General features: G+C 50.0%; 1 protein-coding gene across 1 annotated transcript in view; it reads right to left on the bottom strand.

Annotated features, from left to right (window-relative positions):
* LOC104412733 (neurotrimin) overlaps nucleotides 1-20,850 on the bottom strand; it is a 129,446-nt gene that overhangs the window by 13,814 nt on the left and 94,782 nt on the right. The window contains exon 3 of the mRNA XM_010023530.1: nucleotides 9,193-9,318. Coding sequence (XP_010021832.1) covers nucleotides 9,193-9,318 — 126 coding nt within the window. The remainder of the gene's footprint in view (nucleotides 1-9,192; nucleotides 9,319-20,850) is intronic.

Raw genomic sequence — 20,850 nt, 5'->3', positions numbered from 1 at the left:
TCTTCACCCCCTTCTCCCTCTGACTCGCAGCAGGGTGAGACTCACTGTTGCCTCTCCATCATCTTTAGCCCCTCTTTAATTTTGCAGCCACGCTGTTTTCCAGCCCAATGGCCTTGCTCTGTCCCTCGTGGTTTATGGCACTGATGTCTCCATTTCTGAGGAACATCAGTGAGAGGCATTGCTTTGCAAGGGAAAATCCATATTAAGTAACAGCAGTGTCTCAGAGGAAGGGGAAAAAACCCTGGGCTACGGCATTGCTCTGGCTTTAAATTATGCTGTAGGAGAATAAAACTACAAGAGAGGAAGACAGAGAGAGCAGGAGGAAAAAGAATTGCCATTGTTTTACCAAGCAGATGGGAAAGTTCAGGGGATCAGAAAAAGACTATTATTATCTTGACTTGACCGAAAGAAGATGGGAAAGGAAGAGGCATTTTTTTCCCCTTGCACTGAGGAATGATGTGGTTGAAGTCATTTCAGCAAAGAATTGGAAGGAAATGGTGCCCTTGGCTCTGGGCAGCACCCGACTTATCCCCAAGGCTTGGGCAATCCATTGGGATTTGGCTTTTTGTCCCCTTTCCCTAGCAGTGATGCTGCCCCATGTAAGGATGGGTGCAGGGAGTGGTACCCCGGGCTTGCACCCCTCCCTGCCTCCAGCTGCTCCTGCAGATGTGCTCCTGCCAGTGGTGCTGCAGCTGTGGGTACCACTCTGTGCCCATGGCTTCCCAAAATCCCGCTGCCCTGTCCTGGAGAGACCACTGAATTTGTTACAAACCATGAAAGAATACTCAAAACACACAACAAAGCTTCCTATTTCTACTTCCAGTCATGTGTCAAGCCCTTCTTCTGCATGTGCAACGGTGCCTGCAACTCCAGGGCGATTCACTGCTGTTCTTTAGCTCTGTACAGGGCAGGGAGCAGCTCCAGCTCATGAGCACGTTTCAGCTCCTTGCCCTTACAAGCACCACAGTGTTTCTCAGCCTCACCGGGGACAAGGAAACTCTCTTTCTATCCATGTTCAGGCTTGAGGAAGGGCACAACCCCAAAGCCCACAGCACTGACCGAGCACAGACACCAACAACTGATATATCAAGCGGAGCAGACGCTGCTGTAGCATCTTCCCTACCAAGTAGCAAGGGCATGGGACAGGGAAACAAAGAGGTGGAGCAAAGGTCTGTTCCATCAGAGCATCCTTCACCCACTGCATCCCTCCTTGCAGCCACTCTTTAACTTTCCTCCCCTTCCCTCCATGGTTTCTTTCTCTCCTCCTCCTTTCCCTCTATCTCCACCTTCCCTCAGTCCCTACACCTCACCTTGTCACCTTGTTCCTTCTCTGCACCCCCATCTCTCCCAGGCCCAAGGGACACGAAGAGGGTCTGGCAACCTGCCCTGCTTAATCCTGCCTCCTTGGGCACTTAATATTCACGACAGAGAGAAACATTTCACGGCGAATTGGACGCACATTCAACTGGAAATGGAAATTTTATGACTCTTCTCACTCTGCGCCACAGATTACACCAGCTGAGAAAACATGGAAGCAAATGAACAACCTGTGAACTGTAAAGTATATTAATAATGAAATCACAGCCCGGGAAATGAAGGCTTTATTCTGTTTATATTCTGCTCCATTAATAGAGAGAGCTCGCACTAGCTCCACCCCATTAGCCGGCAATCTGTGCCGAGGAAGAGTGCAAGGACAGCAGAGGAAGGGTGGCAGGGAGCAGAAGCCTCCTTCCCAGTGGGACAACCTTTGCAAGGGCTGGAGTTCGGCTCAAAGCATCTCTTCGTGCTGCCTCCACCAATGGATGGTGCGGCAGGAGAAGGCAGGGGATGTCTTTGGCCTCAGTGTCCTGCCCCATGCAAGCTCAGCGAGCAGAAGAGATGTTACAAAGGAGAGAAGGGAGTAAATGGTGATGCCAAGAAAAAGAAAAGCACAGATTTAGAGGGGAATCGGCTCCAACATCAGAAGCCTCCCAGCAAGGTACCAGCACTGGGAAAACCATCCACATGCAGAACTCCTCCCTGTGCTGCTCACTCCTATCGCCCACCTGCTGGGGTCTGAGCATCTCCACCACCTCTCCAAGCTTCCTTCCCACTCCTCATCACTACATCCATTGCTCTGGGGATCGAGGTACCCTTGTTGTTCACCTACAGCCCCGAGGCCACACTGATGGCCGTGGGGGAGTGGCAGCAGACTGAGTCAGGTTCTTTCCTCCCCAAACCCAACTGCAGCAGCTTATGCAAAGCACATCACGGGGAGCTAAAAGGAGCCGGAGCAGAGTTTTCTATAGCAGAAGCGACCCGGTGTTGACAGAATGGGGACGCGTTTTCACAGCTCAGATTTTTATAATAATACCTCAGGGGAGTCGCTGGGGAAGTTTGGCCCAAATATAATTAGTTTGCAGAGCTATTAGGAGCTGATAAAAGGTTTTAATTTGTGTGGAGATCTCTGGAATCTCAGACGCTCCCGTGCTCTTCCTCACGCCAGCCGAATGAAAGGCAAGTCCCAAGCAGGGAGTGAAACACTGACACAAAGCCACACATTTACCAGGGAAGGAGGGAGCTGTGTTCAGTGCTGATAGAAGAGACAGAAAATCCAGAGGCGTGTTGGGTTTTGTCCACCTCATCCCACCTCACCAAAGGAATAACTAACATATCCCTTTCTTCCAAGCTAAGGTGCTGCTGGGGATGGAGAAAGGATGCTGGCGTGGGAAATGCTTCTAGTGGTGTGAAAATCACTGTCTCTGCACAGAACTAGAGCATGGGATGTGAGGATGGGGGGTCGCAAAGGTGTTATGCTGGGAAAGGGGAGTGAATAGAAACTTCCCTGCTTCCTTAACCTGGTCCCACCACTGCTTCGTGCACAAGGGCTGATGAGATTGTTGTGCACATAGGTGGGCTTAGGTGCAAAAAACTCAAACATAAACTGGTTTGAATTGGAAGAGACCTTAAACTCATCTAATTCCAAACCCCAGTTACGGGCAGGAACACCTTCCACTAGACCAGGCTGCCCCAAGCCCCATCCAACCTGGCTTTAAACACTTCCATGGTTTTATATGGGCACCAGCTCCCTTGCTTGGGGCATGGTGGTGGCACAGGGACCTTTTGCAAGACCACAGTGGGTCTCACCTTCCCTGAACATGTAGCCAGTGATCGAAGGATAAAACCTAAGGGTGCAGACAGCTGCCTGCTTTTACTCCCCAGTTGTACAGTGACCTTCACTCCAACCCTAACCCTGTTGTACAGTGACCGGCTGCACCACAAAAGCAAGCATCCCACTTGCATCTCCAGGCTGCGATAAGGAGTGGAGCACGCTCTGCCTCAGGCAAGGAGGGAATGTGTGACATTGCAAAGCTATGTTTAGGGAATATGCTGAAGCCAAGAGGGTTTTTTTTTCCCCTTTTCTTCAGGGAAAGACATTGCCTCATTTGTAGCTGGTAGGGGGCTTGTTATTTTTGTACCGAGATGCATATTTTAGAGGCAGCAATGCCAAATCTGCAAACAAATCAGCTCAGAGAGTTGATTTCCACCATGTGGGGAATCAAAACTATTACTTTTATGTATATATATACACGTAAAAGTACATAATCTCCCATTGCTTCGAAAAAGGAGAGGAACCAGAGTGCATCAGGGGAAGGAAAATGCTAACAGGAGCGTCCCACAGCCAAGTGCTTAGCACCTGGCACACAAAACGTGTTCAAGTCATTCCTTAGGGAAAGCCAAACCCATGGTGCAATTCCACTAAGCCCTGGCTCCTGGTGAGCACCATCCTGCTCCCGTGGGAGCTGCTGGGGAAGCTGCTGGCACTCCAAGGGCTAATATTCACCTTGATCCCAGCAGGATCCTATTGTAGCACGTGTTCCCATGCTTTGCAAGCAACCCCTGGCAATACCAGCTGCCACCTTCTCCATCACTACACGCAAACCCAGTGTCCACCTCAAAACCCTGCTTCTCCAAGAGCACTACAACCTGTTTATTTGTGATGCAAGCAGAGCCAGGCCATTGGTGACCCTATTCCCGGCCGATCCATCTGGCATGTGCTGACGAAGCGCGGATCAAATCCGGTGGCAGATTTCCAGGTTAGCAGTGATTTAGTGGAGTGCACCGCAGCCAAATTAATGCTGCCTATAATGTAGTTTACCTCATTAAACAATGCACACCAAGATCCTGTCTGTTGTAAAACAATTGGTCTCTGAAGCCTAGTGTTCATCTTCCAGGGTTGCTGGGAGATAATAAATGGGTAATATTCCGGCGATAATGGTAATGGAGTCACGGCTCAGAGCTAATATTATGGCAAAGCAGTAATTATTTCAACAGTAAACAAGGGGATGGTTGAGCTGCCGACAGGATTGGAGCTGGTTGAAATGCTTCAGTTAATATAGCTGGAGGCCAGGCCTGCAACTACCTCTTGGAAGGAGGACCAGGTTCTCGGCCACCCTGAGCCTCAGCAAGGCACCCGGCTGCTCTGAGATGCATGAAACAAGGGGAGGTGGGACGTCACGTCCAGCCTGGTGGCCAAGCCAACCCAAGCCAATGCTGCAGCTCTGCGCCCCATGGTCCAGCCACTGCAGGAGGACTCCCATCACTTCTTTGGGACATGACTTGGGTTGGCTCTCACAACGTCTCTGAAGGAGATGAGAGTGCAGAAACACAAACCCTCCCAACCAGGCTCCAGATATGATACCCAACCTACAAATATCCCCCGCCTCCTGTCCAGAGAGGATCCTGGAAAGATGAAGACAGCAAGTAATGCGCTTCATGGACCAACCTTAGGGAAGGGAAGACATGTCCTCTTCCCAGGGACAAGCAACTCTTCAAGCTGGATTCTTTTCTGCAGTTGATTGCCCTCATGTTTTAAGCCAGAGAGAATCAATATAGCCAAATATACCAGCCTTCTCCCAGAGTCCCTTTGCTGGTTTGCTGCTCGTGTATAGACAGATGATCTCATGAGACCTCTGCCACCTCAGGCCACCATGCCTCATCTATCTTAAGTGCATATGTGAGCTGTGATTACTGCTGCAGCTGAGAGCTTCATGTCTTGAATCTATTTATCCTCCCATCGGGCCTGAGAGACAAGGGACTGCTATTGTGCCTCTTGCAGGGAGGACACGGAGGGCCACAGGGGTTAAGTGGACTGATCAGGGAGCATATCCGGGATGTGGCAACATCAGGATCCTCCAAGCACCTCCCTTGTCTTCTCCCTCTGCCTTGCAGAGGCAGCGCCTACCCAGCAAATCACAGCTCAGACTCCGCATAGGATGTAGCTTTCAGCACCCAGCCTAATCCTGACCTTAATGAGGGTTTCTTGCTCTAAAAACCTCTTGATCAGACCTTGTATGAGTAAATACACCATGCAGCCAAACCATAATGTTTTCCTACCCTGGCAGCTGCTGTCTTAAGCCTTGCACCAGAATCCACCACACTACAGCAATAATCAAAAAGCAATTAGCCAAACCATGGCAGAAAAGTCCATCAAGGGTTGTTAAGGATGATGACTTGGATGCAGGCTCTGGCTTGGGATGTCTGCATGTGGCAGACTGATGCTGGCCAGACAGATGAGCCAGTGAAGGTATCTTTGTGCACACACCTGATTTTACACCGTTTCCTCATGCCCCTGGTTCCATCATGGCAGGATTACCACACTTGAGCCCTTGTTATTACGAGAGATGAAAACCAGCCTGAAAACACAGCAATTGCCATGACAACATCAGAATTACCCCCAAAATAAATACAAAACCCAGTAGCTATGGAAACACCTGAGTGACCAAAACCAGACTATTGACTAGAAGACCTCTCTGCAGTTTACAGATGACATTGGCACCGTAAAGCTGCAGATCCTAGGACAGCCTTGGAAGCAAAGAGATGCTTGGCACTGATGGGTGCAAAGCCAAGTGTGTGTGGGCACACACAACACTGCTTTTCAGACCCCAGATTCCAAGTCCTCAGCACAACCTACACCTCCTCTGGAAAGATGCTGTTGCCTTCGTGCTGGATGTTATATATATATCTACATCTTTCTCTCCCTCTTTGCCCTCACCCTGCTGAGGATGCCTCTCTTGGTTGCCATCCTAATGGTCCTGGCAGTGCAGGGCTGCCAAGGAGGGATGGATCTGCTCCATCACATGCCAGAACTTGGCTTCCCAGTATGGTTTTGGTGACTGTGTTTTGAAGCCCCAGTGCCTGCCAGCTCTGGTTACAGCCACATTGCCAGCTGGAGCATCCAATCCAGGGCAGAGCCCCAGAGCAGCTAAACCTCTTCCACTAATGCAGAAGCAGCTGTGGCTACACCAGCTCCCCATCTTCATCTTCAACCCATTCAGCTGCATTACTGGGAGAAGAAATAAGCAAGGACAGAGAGGAGTGATGCAGAGGGATAGAAGATGTCATGCATCTTGGTTAGACTGGCCACAGGATCACAAGCCCCTTCTCTAGAGCCCATGGCAGAAGGATGAGGATGTGCACAGGTTCTGAGCAGGGATGGGGGCACCAACAGGGCCAGCACGGATGTGATTCACTAGCAGATAAGCCTTGCTCAGGTTCACTCAGCTCGAGTTATCCAGCAAAAATGCTCTGCTCCTCCTGGCTGTGGGGAACTCTTCCAACCAACTAGTCTCAAACCCAGATTTATCAGCTCCCATCACATGCCAACTACAGCAGATACAAAAGTTCAGCAGAGCTTACCAGACCAAACTCATATTGCACCAGACCTGAGCAATGCACAGGAGAGAAAACAACCAAGTGAATGGTCAAGGGAGCTGAGTGGCTGGAAAAGGGCATCGAGTGAGATCAGTCACCAGAGTTGCTCTTGGTGCAGATCCCTTGAAGGACGCTAGCACATGCTCCACGGTGAGAGAAGACCTCTTATATTTGCTCTATTTCCCATCAAGAGCTGCACAGAGCTGCCAAGGAAATAATAAAGCCCAGGAAGAGCCTTGCACAGAGGAGCACTCACCAGCTTATGCACAGGGACCTGCTCCTTCAGCTTCTGCTCTGTTCGTGCCTGGCACACACAGTGCTATCAGAGCCTCTCCCCAGTGACACGGTGAGAGCTGTTATGCACCCGCTATCTAAACCTTTCGATTATGCACCAGCATTCCCTTAACCAATCCTCCTCATCCCTTTTCTCCACTTCTCCAAGCGGGATGGAGAAAGGCGGCGAGAAGGAACAGGAGGCGGCTCACTCGAGAGTTCCCATGGGATGAGCAGACCTACAATCCAGCAACAAGCTTTGGGTCCCTGCTTGCTCCCAGCTCTCCAAATTAGACCATATCCCACTTGGGAAAGGGTTATCATCTCAGCATCTGCTCCAGCACCTCTGTGCACCTGCCCTGGCTCTCATTTCGGTCCCCAAACTTCCAATCTTCATCCCTGCTATGTGAGCTGAATGCAAAAAGGAGAAGTAAAGGTCCCTGTCGGCAGCTTGGCAGAGCCAGAGAGAGAAACAGGAGCTGCCTATGGAGATCTGCAGCCACCAGAGTTGTCCCGGGCCATCTCTGGGCTCAGCACCCTCCATCAGCATGAGGCCAGACTCCAGTAAATCTCTGTGATCATTTGTTCCCTTTGAGTTTTGAAAGCAGAATGCCTAATCATGGCCAAAATCAGGTAAGAGCTGCTGCTGCAAATTACACGGCACCACAGGTAATTTCTGATTAGCTCACTCTTCCTCTCCTGGTGCATCCTCAGTTTCCATAGCAGCTAAGTCCTAAGTAAAATGGAAACATCTGGTTCAAGCGCAGGTAAAGATTCCCTGGGGGAAGAAACCTGCTGGATGGCAGCAAACACGGAAAATAACCCTCACGAAAGACAGAGGCACTGGAAGCCGGAGCCTGGTTAGGAGAGGATGGATAGTGTGTGGGAAAAGGCAGAGAGGGGCATGGGAATGGGAGAGGAGGGTCCTTGTAGAGCAGGGGATGAGGGAAGGAGAACAAGGATGTGGGGAAAACTAGACTCATGGGCAAAACAAGATGCATGTGAAAAACAAGCAGTGAGGAGGCTGAATGAGACAAAAACGTGTTGACAGGGTAGACAAGGGGAAGAGGACGAAGAAGAAAAGGCTTCAAGGTGGGAGCACACGGACTGCCGCAACCATAAATGCTACCTGATGGTGACAGCTACACTGACAGCCACTTCGATGCCATGGATAGACACCTGGGGATGGAAAGGAGCACATGGATCTGCACCCTGCATTTCATCATTCATCCACGCACAGACCCGCACTGAAGGCCATCGTCTCGGGGACATGACCACCTAAAGCAGATAAACCAACACATGCCCCAGGGGGGGATACGGTTTGTACAGAGCCTGCTGTCAAGGGAATGGGCTGAGCTGCCACTGCCTCAGCTCGCTCCCTGCCTGGGCTATGGAGAGTGATGGATCTGGCCCAGCCGTTTGCTTCAGCACAGACAAATAGCAAAAAATCAATGGAGCTGCACCAAGGCGCCGCAGCCATCGTCAGGCAGCTGAACAGGGAGAGCAGACACGGCACCATCCATCACCGCCTCCCCCGGCGGCCGACAGCCCAGCCGGGGCGTCCCCGAGGACAGCTTGAGGCAGACACTGGTAAAACCTCAGGGGCAAAGCGACTGAGGTTGAACCCGATGGGATCAGAGCAACAGAAACCAGGCATCGCCGCCTTGGCCAGATGGCTCATCCCACCCAAAGCCCCCACATCTCACCCCCGGGGAGCACCTTGTTGCCTCCCAGCACGAACAGGGCAGCAAAACGCAAAGCGAGCACCAAAAAGCATCTGGGAAGGAGTCTGGCAATAACATGGGCACACGTGGGAATTGGCTTCCCCGCTGGCACACCCACACAGCTCTGCTCAGGCTTTGCTTACCAATTCACAAGGCCACCAATTAATGCTTCCTGGCTTCTCCTGCTCATTTGCACTGCTTACAGCCTTCCTTGAAAGCAACATGTGAGAATACCCCCAAAACATAGGGCCCGACGTTCAATCGCTGAGCAAAACAACATCAACCTGGTACCTACAGTCAGTCCTCCATGAGAGCAAAACCATCAGCTCCACCACCAAGATGGATGTTGCTCCACCACAGTCATCAAGTGCTGCATTAAATCCCATCTTTTTTGGCACACATCACCCTGTCTTTGCTACATAAACCAACCAGCACTTCCCCAGCTGCCTGCAAACAACTTTGTGCCTTTGACAGAGTATTTCTGGTAAGGTTTGGCTCTTACCTTTGGGTGAGATGTGTCTCCAGGTGATTGTTGGATCTGGCCTGCCTGTGGCTATGCAGGTGAGGCTGACATTGCCACCCTCATTGATGGAGATGTCAGAAGAGATCTCAGTGATTTTCGGAGACACTGCAAAGACAAAAAGAGGGAAATGAAAATGCAACTGGTTCTGCTCCAACTCCAATCCCACAATGTGGCTGAAGGAGGCTGAGTTTCCTTCCTGCCTCCACCTGTCAGTCTCACCTGACTTGACAGGATTCTGTAGGGGAAAGGGGGGCAGAGAAGACAAGGGTTGAAGTGGGAAGAAGTTGTAGCCAGAAGGGATTCAGTCATTGGAGGGATGCTCAAGAAAGCCCCTCCTTAGCACCTCTATGTGTGGGAGATGGTACTTCTCCCCCTACTGCACTTCTAGTACTCATCCTTTCCCCTCAACCCTTTCCAGCAGAGCTGCATCCTATTGAGAAAACACTGTCCACCCCCTCCAAACTCCATCAAGAGCACCCAAAGCATGCCCGTGGCTTGCAGCTCTTTCTGCAGGCTCTCTTATGCTCTTGCAACCAGAAAAGCACCAAGAATTGCAGCTATGAAGACAACAAGTCTACCAAGGAGCCTCTAACGTCCAGCTCTGTGCAAAGGAAGGGAAATTCAACTGGGATGAAAGCCATCTCAAGCCATCATGAACACTCAGGAGCAGGTCAGGTACAAGGGGTCCAGATCCAAACTGAGGACGCACACATAGGATGGGGGGTGATGAGGAGGGGAAGGGATGAGGAGCGAGCAGGGATGTGGCTGCCAAGGGAGGGCTGGGGTTTCTACAGCTGCTGTTAGCAGCCTGCACCTGCACAACATAATAAAGACCATCACTTTCCTTGGATTATTATTTTCCGGGCTGTTCTCCGGAGCCGAGCAGCATCAGCATCCCACTGCGGCGCTGTGCAGGAGACTCACAAATCACTTCCAAAGCATCCTGCTCCTTCCACCCTCCCTGGGCGAGCCCCAGCCATCGACCTGCTTGAAGCTGCAGCCCAGACCATTGCAACACCCCTATGCCTGACTTGGATCCCACTCCTGAGCACGCCTTTCCCTGCCTCTCCCTGGCTCCTGCATCCTTCCCGGGGCTGTGCCGAGCTGGAATGACTGCAATGGCCTTGCATGCATTGCCTCTGCTGTGCAGGTAAGTAATTTATTGATCCGTAAAGCACTCCAAGACACTCTGGCAGGGATTATGTCATGCCAGTGCTGTGCAATAAAATAAAAAATGATGGATTTTTTGTGAACATGAGGGTGATTTAGGGTTTGTAGTTGGAAGTGTAGTTAAAGTACATTTTAAGTGGAAATCAAGGTGGGTAATGAATTATTCTCTGTTTTGAAGGGCTTCTGGGAGTTCATTTTTTTGCTGCTGTGGGCACAATAGTTAATCTACTAATCATGCACTACGGATCAGATGCTCCCAGAACAGCAGGAGCTCTGGGGCAGGACAGTGGAGGGCACAAAGATGACACCAAAAGACATATTAATATGCATCAGTGTCATTAAGCCCAGTGTAAGGGGACAGCCCACGTCTCCTGGGACCACGCACCTGTATAGACCTGGGAGCTGCTCAGTCAAGAGCCAGGTAGTCCATTGAGGAGATGCAATTAATTACAGCGGTGTAATGATTGCCCTGCAAGTCTGGGATTGCTGGTCAGGAAAGCCACATGCACTTTAAAAAGCCCAATCTTAGACTGGACAACAAAAGTAGGCCAAGACGTTATTACTGATGCCATTTCAGAGGTGGAAAGAGACAAGTGGAAGCGCAGTGAATTGTCTGCCATCGCCTGGGAAGAAGAAATAGCTTCCAGCTGAACGTACCGACAGAACTAGAGCAATATCCATCATCATCAACGTGATGTGATGCTCGCTAAATCACAGAGGAACCTTTCTGATGTTTTTAACTACTGAAGCCACATCATCCCATTTCAGCTTGTTTTGCAGAGCTCACCGAGACTTCAAAAAGGAAATCAAGTCAGACTTTGCACCGTGGCTCTGGTGCTGCACCCACAAGGCAGGTGACAAACACCTGCAATCAAATCAAGTGACCAGATTCTAAAGCATAATCAAAGCAGATTAAATTTAGATTTCCCTTAATAGGAGCATTATATCTTCCTCGTCATCAATACAGCAGGAGATTTAAATGTTGCTCAGATGGGGGAGAAGAGGAGAAGTGATTGTGGTGCTGCTCGGCCAGGCAATGGGATACTTTGCAACTCCAAGTGCAAAAGCAGCTCAAGCCACATGTACACCAAGGGAAAAACCCATTATATTTGGGACAAGCTTGGGAAAAGGCAATTTACTGCAAGCCCACGTGGGATGAGATGAAGAAGGAATGGTTGGGAAGTAAAACCAGAGTGACCACATCAGTGAAGCTGTTAGCTACCCCTTCAATGCAAGGTGCAGTGGCAGGATTTACCATGGCAGTTACTGTATGCTAATTAAACGTTTGAATAATTAACCCCAGGGCTATTTAAAATGTCTTTCTGGAGACTCATCAGGTAGGGTGGAAGGCTCTTCCCACGCTAGGGAGGGAAACCTTAATAAATAAGGGTTCACAAGTATCTATTTAATCTTATCTAAGGGTCGCTGGTGCTCCCCTTCCCTCTGCATTCAAACACTCCCACCATCACTTGGCCTTTTTGCAGCAATGGGGCAGGGGAGGAATTTCTTCTGCTGAATGCAGGCCGCAGATGGAGCTGTGCTCCTTTGGGAATGAATAAATAAATAAAGCTAAATAAATGCAGGCTTCCCAGGCGGGAACCCTCTCCTTGCGGGCAGGCCTTTTGTGCTCAGCATCTCTTTTGCTCAGAAGTGATTAAACATGGCAGTGTTGGCCAAGCTGCTCCAGTGACACAGCACAGATTTCCCCAGAGGCAGGCTGGTGTTTGATCGATCTGGCTCCTTCTCTTTTCCTCCTCTATCCTTGCCATGATGGTGGGAAAGGGCTCTGGGCTGCTCTCAGTCCCTCCAGGACCCGCTCTCAGTTTGCCCAGCCGTGGTTCCTGCTCACACACATGGAGTCCCCAGGCCAGAAAGCAGCTTACTTAAATATTTAACCAAACCATATGGCAGGTTGCACGTTGGAGGGTGTTCAGTCAGGTGATAGATGTCTTTACGGAGCCAAGCATATGTGCTTGCCTACACAGATATATTCCCTGGCGCACAGACACCTTCCTGCCGCTGGCAAAGACGATATTCCCGCTGTGCTTTCACCTCCAAACCCCCATCCCAGAGCCAGCACTGGTGCAAAAGCTCATGCATTCCATGATGATGCAGTGCTGAGGAGGGATCTTTATGTCCTGGGGATGCAGCAGGGCACCTACACCACATCCTTGGCCATGGTACCCACTGTAGGCCCAGTGCCTTCAGCAATTACTCCTCCAACTGCTTTATGCACTTTGCCTGAATTAACATCCCCAACTCTGTCGCTGGTGCTGTCTCCTCATGCACCCCATGGTGATGCTGGGCTCCCTGGGCACCCCAAATTCCAGCCATGCATCAGGCAAGAGTCAAAGAGACCCTTGCGTAGCAAAGGAGTGTGGAACAATTACTCTCAAAGAGTCACAGAATCATTAGTGTTGGAAGGGATCTCTGGAGATCATCCAATCCAAGCCCCAGCCAAGGCAGGACCACCCAGAGCAGGTTACACAGGAGCATGTCCATGGTGGGTTTGGGATGTCCTAAGAGAGGGAGACTCCACAATCCCCCTGGGCAGCCTGTGCCAGGGCTCTGCTACCCTCAATGTCAAGAAGTTCTTCCTCATATTGAGGTGAAACTTGTGTCCCTGCACCAGAAGGAAGGAGCTCCTAGATGAGCCTCACCAAGTTGGGGACCTTCAAGGAGTAATGGCATTTTTTTGCCTTAACCACCTCCTTTCTATCCAGTTTTGGGAGCCAAACAAGGAGTGCAGCAATACACGTGTGACCTCTGCAGACCCGCAAGTCCCTTCTCATGCAGGAGCTGAGTGGAGCGGTGTGAAGGACTCAGCCCTAGCAGCAGCCTGCGAGTGAGCCCAGCAGCTCCTTGCTTCCCCCTCATAACACATGCAAACCTCCATCCTCCAGCGTGAGCAACATCTGCTCCAGATCAAAGGAAACAACAAAGAACAACTATAAATGTGTCTGGGAGAAAGAAGAAGAGGGAGAGTCAGACTTGCGTTCTGCAGGCAATCTGTGATGTGCACTTCCAGCTTCCTCAACATCAGGCTGGCTGCTGCTCCTGCTTTAGTAACAGCTTCTTACTGCTGTCACCTCCGGAATTCCCTGTGTTTTACAGAGTGCTGCTACCATGGGTCCTGCCCCTGGGGTTTGATGATGCTACACGTTGATGCTAGGAGTTGGACGCACACCTCACTCCCCATCCACCTCCTCCAGGTTGTAACTGGAGCAGCTTGTCTCTCCTCTGGCAGCAGCCAGTGGGTCAGGAGAAGGTCAAGCACCCGGCTGCTGCAGTGCCAGGCATTGTGCCGCCTTCTTTTGTGTTCCAAACCTTTCTGTTCTTTTTAAGGGAGGCAGAAAGCAAATTGACAGAGCCATGCCTTCAATTACAGGTGTATTATCCTTCTTGTCACATCAACATCGCTCAGGAGCTGGACAGGGGGGCAAGAAAGGGCAAACACAGCTTTAAAGCCTGCTTCCACCTACACTGCTCACTCGTGTAGGCTTGTACACAACCCCTTTCCATTACAAGTGCTGGTCCTGCCCCTCAGAGCTGCCTCTACCCTGGCTCTCCACAGTGATCCCCTTCCCCACCAGCATTCCTGGTTTGGCTCAGCTTTGCCAAGGGACTGAGTCCCCTCTATGCAATCCTGGCAGTGAAGAAAGGAAGCCTGGAAATGAAGAGGACATCCATAACCACCTTACTAAGCAATTAATAACTAACTAATGGCAATTGCTCGTTTGAAAGGAAGGTGTAATGAGATGTGTTATATGGTACCGGGATGTACCTAAATGATTTCCCAAGTAGGAAACAGCTCTTGTTGCAGCAAAGCTCTCCTGAGCTTGGAGGACACCAAGTTCTTTATGCCTATGTCTGCAGCAAGTTATACAGCATGGCAGCAAGATCATTCAGAGGAGGAGACAGGAAACAAGACGTTGCCAATCATTCATTAGGAAAGGATTTGGGAACGTGGCTATAATTCAGCACCGAAGCAGCAGGGTTGCTGCAGGCAAACTTTATAGCTAAGTGCCAAAAAGGAGCCCAATCTGATTCTGCTTACGACAGCATAAATCAGCAATACTCCTACTGCAGTCAACAAGGGACATGCCAGAAGAGACATGGCAGGAAGGAGAGTCAGGTCTCCATCAGAAAGACTTTTCCTGACTTCTGGATGGGTCCAGCTCACCAATCTGGATCCAGCGTGTGCCACCCTAAGGATCCAGGGTAATTTGGTCCCTGCTTTCAAGGCTCTGAAGGGATCCACAACCTTTTTCCTATCACAAAAAGGAAGAAACACCTGACAGCAAGCTCCACACCTTTGGGGAATCAAACAAGGCTTTTCTTAGCATCACTGTTAATAGTAGCTTCATAGAGCAGGCAGAATTCCTCAACTCAGGGAGACCCGAGTTCTGCTTTCACATTATGATTCCCAAAGGAAGTTGTGGGACTGTTTTCCCTTCTCTAAAATGAGTCTAATGATGATGAATGAAAAGAAAGCAAAAAGAAAGCTGTACAAGGAACGTTTGTGCATTGCTACTCGTGAAGATAAGCAACTGAACACAGGCTGGCTGGTGGTGCAGCTCCCTGTCTAGACAGATCTCATTTTCAGCTCCACACACATGGAGCAAGGATCTTGTTTCCCGTTTTTGCACTCCAAGCCACTTGGGATCCCCCTGGGAAGCCAAGCAACACCTCATGAAGGGCAGAAAATTGAAGGATCTCAAAACCTTAAGAGACCTGCATCGTCTTCCCAGCATTATTGACACCTCTCCTCAAGGCATGACAGCCTCTCACATAGTGACCATCAAACTGACAGCAACCATCTCACCCTGCTGAGGGACACAGTGCCCCCAGTTCCATCCCTGTCATCCCACCAGACATTGGATGGAGGCTCCCAGACCTGCTGGGAAAAGTGGGGATGAGGCAGAGCGGGTCGAGGCCACCCGAGGAAGTTGGAAGGCGCCTTGTGGTTAATACAGAGCTTGTCAAAGCCATCACCTAGAAATGCTGAATGTCTTTATTAGATTCCTTTATCTCCCCCCGAGATCAGAGGGACACGATGAGATGATTCTCAGTGGAGATGTCATCATCCAGAAACTAATTAAAGGCTGAGCGGGAAGCTGGGCCCGGCGCGCTCGGGAGAACAAAACGCATTAGCAACCCGAGTCGAGAGGAATATTACAAGTGAACTTCGGAGCAGAAAGGGCGAGCAAAGAATGTGACAATTGCTCTCCTTTCCCTTCTTCCCTCCTGCTCATCCTCACACTCCTTCATCCTCGACAGCAGGAGCAAGCCGCCCAGGAGCAAGGCCAGGTTGAGCGATGCGGGCTAGTGTGAGGTGTCCCTACCCACGGCAGGGGATTAGAACTGGATGATCTTAAGGTCCTTTCCAACTCAAACCATTCTATGATTCTATGCCTGCACTACTCCCTACCCCACCAGAGTAGTACTTGGTCTCTTTAGGTCCCATCTCTCTACCATTGGAATAATAAATACTTCTCTTCCTTGCAGGTTGCTTGAAGACAACAGCATCTAAGATCCTGATCAAGTGTATGAGCTCAGATAATGCTTGATCATTTACAAACTAAAAGTGTTCAAGGCCAGGTTGGACACAGGGGCTTGGAGCAACCTCCTCTAGTGGAAGGTGGCCCTGCCCGTGGCAGGGGGTTGGAGATGGATGAGCTTTATGGTCCCTTCCAACCCAAACCATTCTATGCTACCCAGGCAACAGGTGCATGATGGGGGTCTCCTCATGCCCCCCCATCTCTCTGTCCACAAGGACTGGGCAGCACAGCAAGGGCTGAGCCACTTTGCTCATCAAAAGGGACCCAGCAGGAACAAAAGAAGCTCAAACCTCCTTTCCAATGATAAATCAGATGCTCTAATGCAGCCTGCATCTCCAATGAATATAGGGCAGGTGTCTCTGAAGTGAAGTATTAGTTAAAATGATGCTCTTTAAATTACATTTCGGCTATTTCAGGCAGACAGGTTGTGTGTGGGTTGGGTTGGGGTGTTTTTTAAAGATCTATCTAGAGGCTTAAAAAGACACAGAGAGAAATAAATCTCCCTTCCATTAAAAACACACTCTGCTCTTGCATATTTGTTCTTATCTCGGCACTCTCTCCCCCGACTCGAGCACAAAGTAAGTGTTTATGATTACACTTTCCACACTGACACTCATCTATTCGAGGAGCCCGTGCCCAGACAAGGAGGATGAGGTTTTTACTTCAAAACCCATCGAGCTTCATGGCATTAACGTGGAACCAAATGAAAGCCCCAAGTTTTGATTAAATCAAAGTCTATTTGTTATCTTCTGAGTCTACTTGTGTCCTTTTTGCCTCCGTTTATCTATCCCTCCTCCCCTCCCAAGCTTCCCTATGATGTCTTGACACCCTCAGACCCCACTGCACTTGGTGCTGTACTGATAGGACAAGGGGTGATGCGTTTAGACTTAAACAGGGGAAGTCTAAGGTTAGATATAAGGAAGAAGTTCTTCCCTGAGAGGGTGCTGAGGCACTGGAATGGGTTGCCCAAAGAAGTGGTAACTTCTGCCATCCCTGGCAGTGTTCAAGGCCAGGTTGGACAGTGCCGTGGGTGACATGGGCTAGTGTGAAGCATTCCTGCCCATGGCAGAGGGTTGGAACTGGGTGAGTTTAAGTTCCTTTCCAACCCAAACCATTCCATGATTCTAAAAGCAGAGCCTTTGCCCCACGAACACATGATAAAGGAAGAGATGAGTGCAGGCTGCATCCTCAGCCTGGAAATCACTGCATGCAAACTACCTATAGGCATCAAGTTTAGGGATGGGACAAAATGGGGAGGAAGAGGTAGATGTGGAAAGAGTTGATGCAGGAGGCAGGGGTGGATGCAAACGATCTCTAACACCACAAGTGCTGTTGTACCCAAATAGCCCCTTTCCTCCTGGCCTTCCTGAGCTCTTGGCATGGAGCTTAACCCTGGCCTGTGTCTCTTCATGCTCCAGTCAGAGCCTTTACTTCTGCCTGGGCTTCTTCCCCTGCTTGCCTTTGACTCCAGTGAAAAATGAATGGATCAGACAGGGAGCACGGCTCTGTTATTCTCCGATTAGATGATCCGGAGGCTGCTACTCATGACCAGACCCTTTGTTCCTCTGTTTATAAAGTGGGAGGTCAGCAAGTCTCAGCACTTCAGAGTGAATTGCAGGTGAGGTGATTTATGCCCCTAGATGATGCCTCTCTTCCCGTCCCCATGGGAACTCATCTCCACACAAGACTTATGAACCCATCCATTGCTGCAGCAGGGGCAGCTCTGCCTTCCCAAAGATGCCTTGGCCCACTCCTTCCTTCCCTCAGTCATCTCTTTATACAACCCTGTCCTTGCAGGCATGAGCTTGGGCTCCGAGAGCCTTCCATGGAGCACTCTCCATTCTGCACCCTACCCAAGGCACCTTGTAGCATCCACCCTGTACCAACACCCCAACTGCTTCAAACCCAGAACATCAACCCAAGGCTTGAACAAAGCTGCCAGAAACAAGCAGAAGAACAAATACCAACGATCCAGAGGCTGTGCAGTCACAGAATCAACCAGAATGGAAAAGACCTTTAAGATCATCAAGTCCAACTTTTACCCCAGTGTGGGCATTAATAACCCCATCATCAAAACACCCTGGTGAGATAATGGAGCATCATTATCTCCACTTCCTGGGTGGAGAACTGAGACCCAAAGATTAAATGGCACAAAAGCACCCCTTTGCTTTTCAGCACTTGCTTTCCAGGCTCTGTGGAGCTTAGGAAGCCATGGAAAAGGCACCAGGAGAGCTGCCAGGACAGGTATATCCAACAGTCCACCTGAGACCATTGCAATTACAAGTTAGACATCGGGCTGTGGAGAGCAGAGCAGGGTACCCAGGTACAGAGAGAGGCAATTCCCATTTCAGTACCCAATTTCAACCCCAATAGGCAGAGTTAAAAACAAAGGAACAGCAAGAGGGACAGGGGCAGGCCAGGAGAATGGGGGCTGTTCTCCTTCTCCGTTAGGATTGCTCCTTCATTTCCTATTTCTCCTGAATAAAGCCCTCTTCTTGGCCACCCTCATGTCTTTGGGAACACCAGAAAAGCCCCAGGGACTTATCCCTCTCGAAAGCATCCTTTAACATCCCTATTTGTCTTCCTAACATCCAGCCTCATCGCCGGCACCATCTATTCCCCGTGTGGTCCTGCTTTCCATGGCAGGCCTGTTTTTACCCCTTCCTTCTATGTCTCCTTCTCTTGGCGTTTAATCATTTTTGGAGGCCCTTTATGCCCAGTTTCCTTTCTTTCCTCCTTCCCTTTCATTTTTCAACCCTGTGGTTCCTCGCTTCCAAATCCTGACTGTTTTTAACTCAGCTCGAGCCTCTTAATTAAGTTACTTTCCATTATTTTTTATCTAGTCCATTTGTCTCCATCCCCCGCACCCTCCCTCATTCTCCCTTTCCTCCCCAAGGCAGGCAGGGGCTGAAATCTTCCATTTCCATTTGGCTAACAATCACTTTGAATTTTTAACTGCTATTAAATTGGATCACACCGGTCACTGGACTGGAGTTGTCGAGCTGTGATATTTACTGGTGCCCGTCAAAGGGAAATGAAATTGTGGCTGCACAAAGGGGGAGGAGATGAGGGAGCACAGATTTATTCTGCCCGCGGTACTCGCAAACAGGCACAATCCCTTTGGATTTCCGAGCGAGTTCAAAGGAAACTCTTAACGCTCAACCATGAATGTATTGTAATGTCTTTAATAAATCAATTATTTGTTGGCAGAGAAGTGTCACTGCATCTCCAAGCTTTGTAATCACCTTCCTTGCTGTGTTTTAAGTGCTGAAAACCCAGCGAGGAAGACGGGGAGGTGGAAGACGCAGCAGCACAGTGCAAACACTCCTGCTTCGTCTTGCCACGAAGATGCAAAACCACAGCAGCCCAGTGACCCCCAGCACCAGAATGAGGAAATGATGGTGCCAGCACTAAAGGGCTTCAGCATCACTCCTGCAGGTCATTTGCAAAGCAGCATTTTCCTACAGCCCCCCAAAAGCAGCACATAGGTCTGAGTTTTGTGCTCCTGCCTTCGGGAGGATGCCGGTATTTTGGTTCTGCTGAAAGAGGCTTTTTCCCCGCTCGAAAATGTGCTAAAAAGAAAGAGGATTTCATTACAAAGCAGTTCTGGCCAAATCCAGCCCCTCCTCCTCCTCCTCTCTCTCTGCTGACAATATCCTCCCTTCCACAACAACAATCATCTGAGCACAAACAGACAACGAAGCTTTTCAGAAAGTAATGAACTCCGGTCAGAGCCAAGGCAGGAAGGGTTTAATGTTCAGCTCGGAAAGCTTGGCGAGGCCATCAATTATATAGCCCTGCTGCTGAAGGAGCAAGGGAAAATAAAATAGTATTTCAAGCAGCCTCTGCCAAAAAGAGGGAAGATAGGGAAGGAAAACACTGCGTGAAAGATTTAATTCCATGAGCAAAGTGTTTGCGAAAGAGGAGGAGGATCAAAGGCTGCAGCTGAGAGGAGGAGGGATTACAAGGAGGGCAAACCACAAAGAAGCCAGCTCTGTTGACCCCTCGTCTCAAGGCTGGTCCAGGCAAGGACAGCCCTAGAGAGGAATCAGTCCCGTCTCTGCAAGGGCTTGGTGATGGGGAGGGTTTGGCAGTGAGGGAGGTGCGTTGAGACCTGTACATCTCACGTAGGGCAGCGAAACAGCACAGGGGCTGCGACCTCCACTGCCTCGACACAGTCTTACACTAGATGCTAGCAAGGGAAAGGAGAGCTGAAATGGTCTGGGCATCCCTATGTGATGGGACCAGTAACCCAGAGAGGCAAAATGAGTGTATGGGTCCATCTAGAGCAAGAAGACCTTGTCACCCTCTCATCTGCACCCAGAGGGGCTCTTCCAGAGTTCCAACCTTGGTCTAGGGAACAAAGCCCCCTTATTTCTGAGGAATGGGGCAGAGGGGACTCACTCCTATCTCACACCACAGCTTCTCAGGCCCAAACCCAGCCAGACCTCCAAAATCCAAACCAGGAATATTCCAAGACCACATTTCCACATCACTTCCAAAGATCCTAGCCTTTTTGTTCTCCACTTCTGACATCTCTTCCCCATTCTCCTTTTCTACATCTCTTACTTTTCCATTGCAGCACCAGAACAACAAGGAAAAGGAGCCCACAACTCTCCCAATGTTTCAACAACTCCTCTGTTCCAAGCTTCAACCTCTCCTTCAAAATCCAAGCAAAAAGAGCATGGAAAACACCACTTTTACGTCCTGGTTCCCCCCTTCATTCTCCCCTGGAGCTCAGCGACCCCTTGCAGCCTGTCCTTAAGCTTGTGGAGATCTGCTGGAGGTTTTCTAGCACGTGGAACGCGCTATGGGAGGTGGCAGGGTCGGGCTGGCTCTTCAGCAGCTGTTCCCTTGGTCTCTCCTTTATCTCCAGCATTGTGTTCACATCTGCTTCCCCCTCCGC

The sequence above is a fragment of the Nestor notabilis genome, unplaced genomic scaffold (assembly GCF_000696875.1).
Source record: "Nestor notabilis isolate BGI_N333 unplaced genomic scaffold, ASM69687v1 scaffold7051, whole genome shotgun sequence".
NCBI lineage: Eukaryota > Metazoa > Chordata > Aves > Psittaciformes > Psittacidae > Nestor > Nestor notabilis.
The sequence above is the reverse complement of the archived record's forward strand: the minus strand, read 5'-3'. Positions and strand labels throughout refer to the sequence as shown.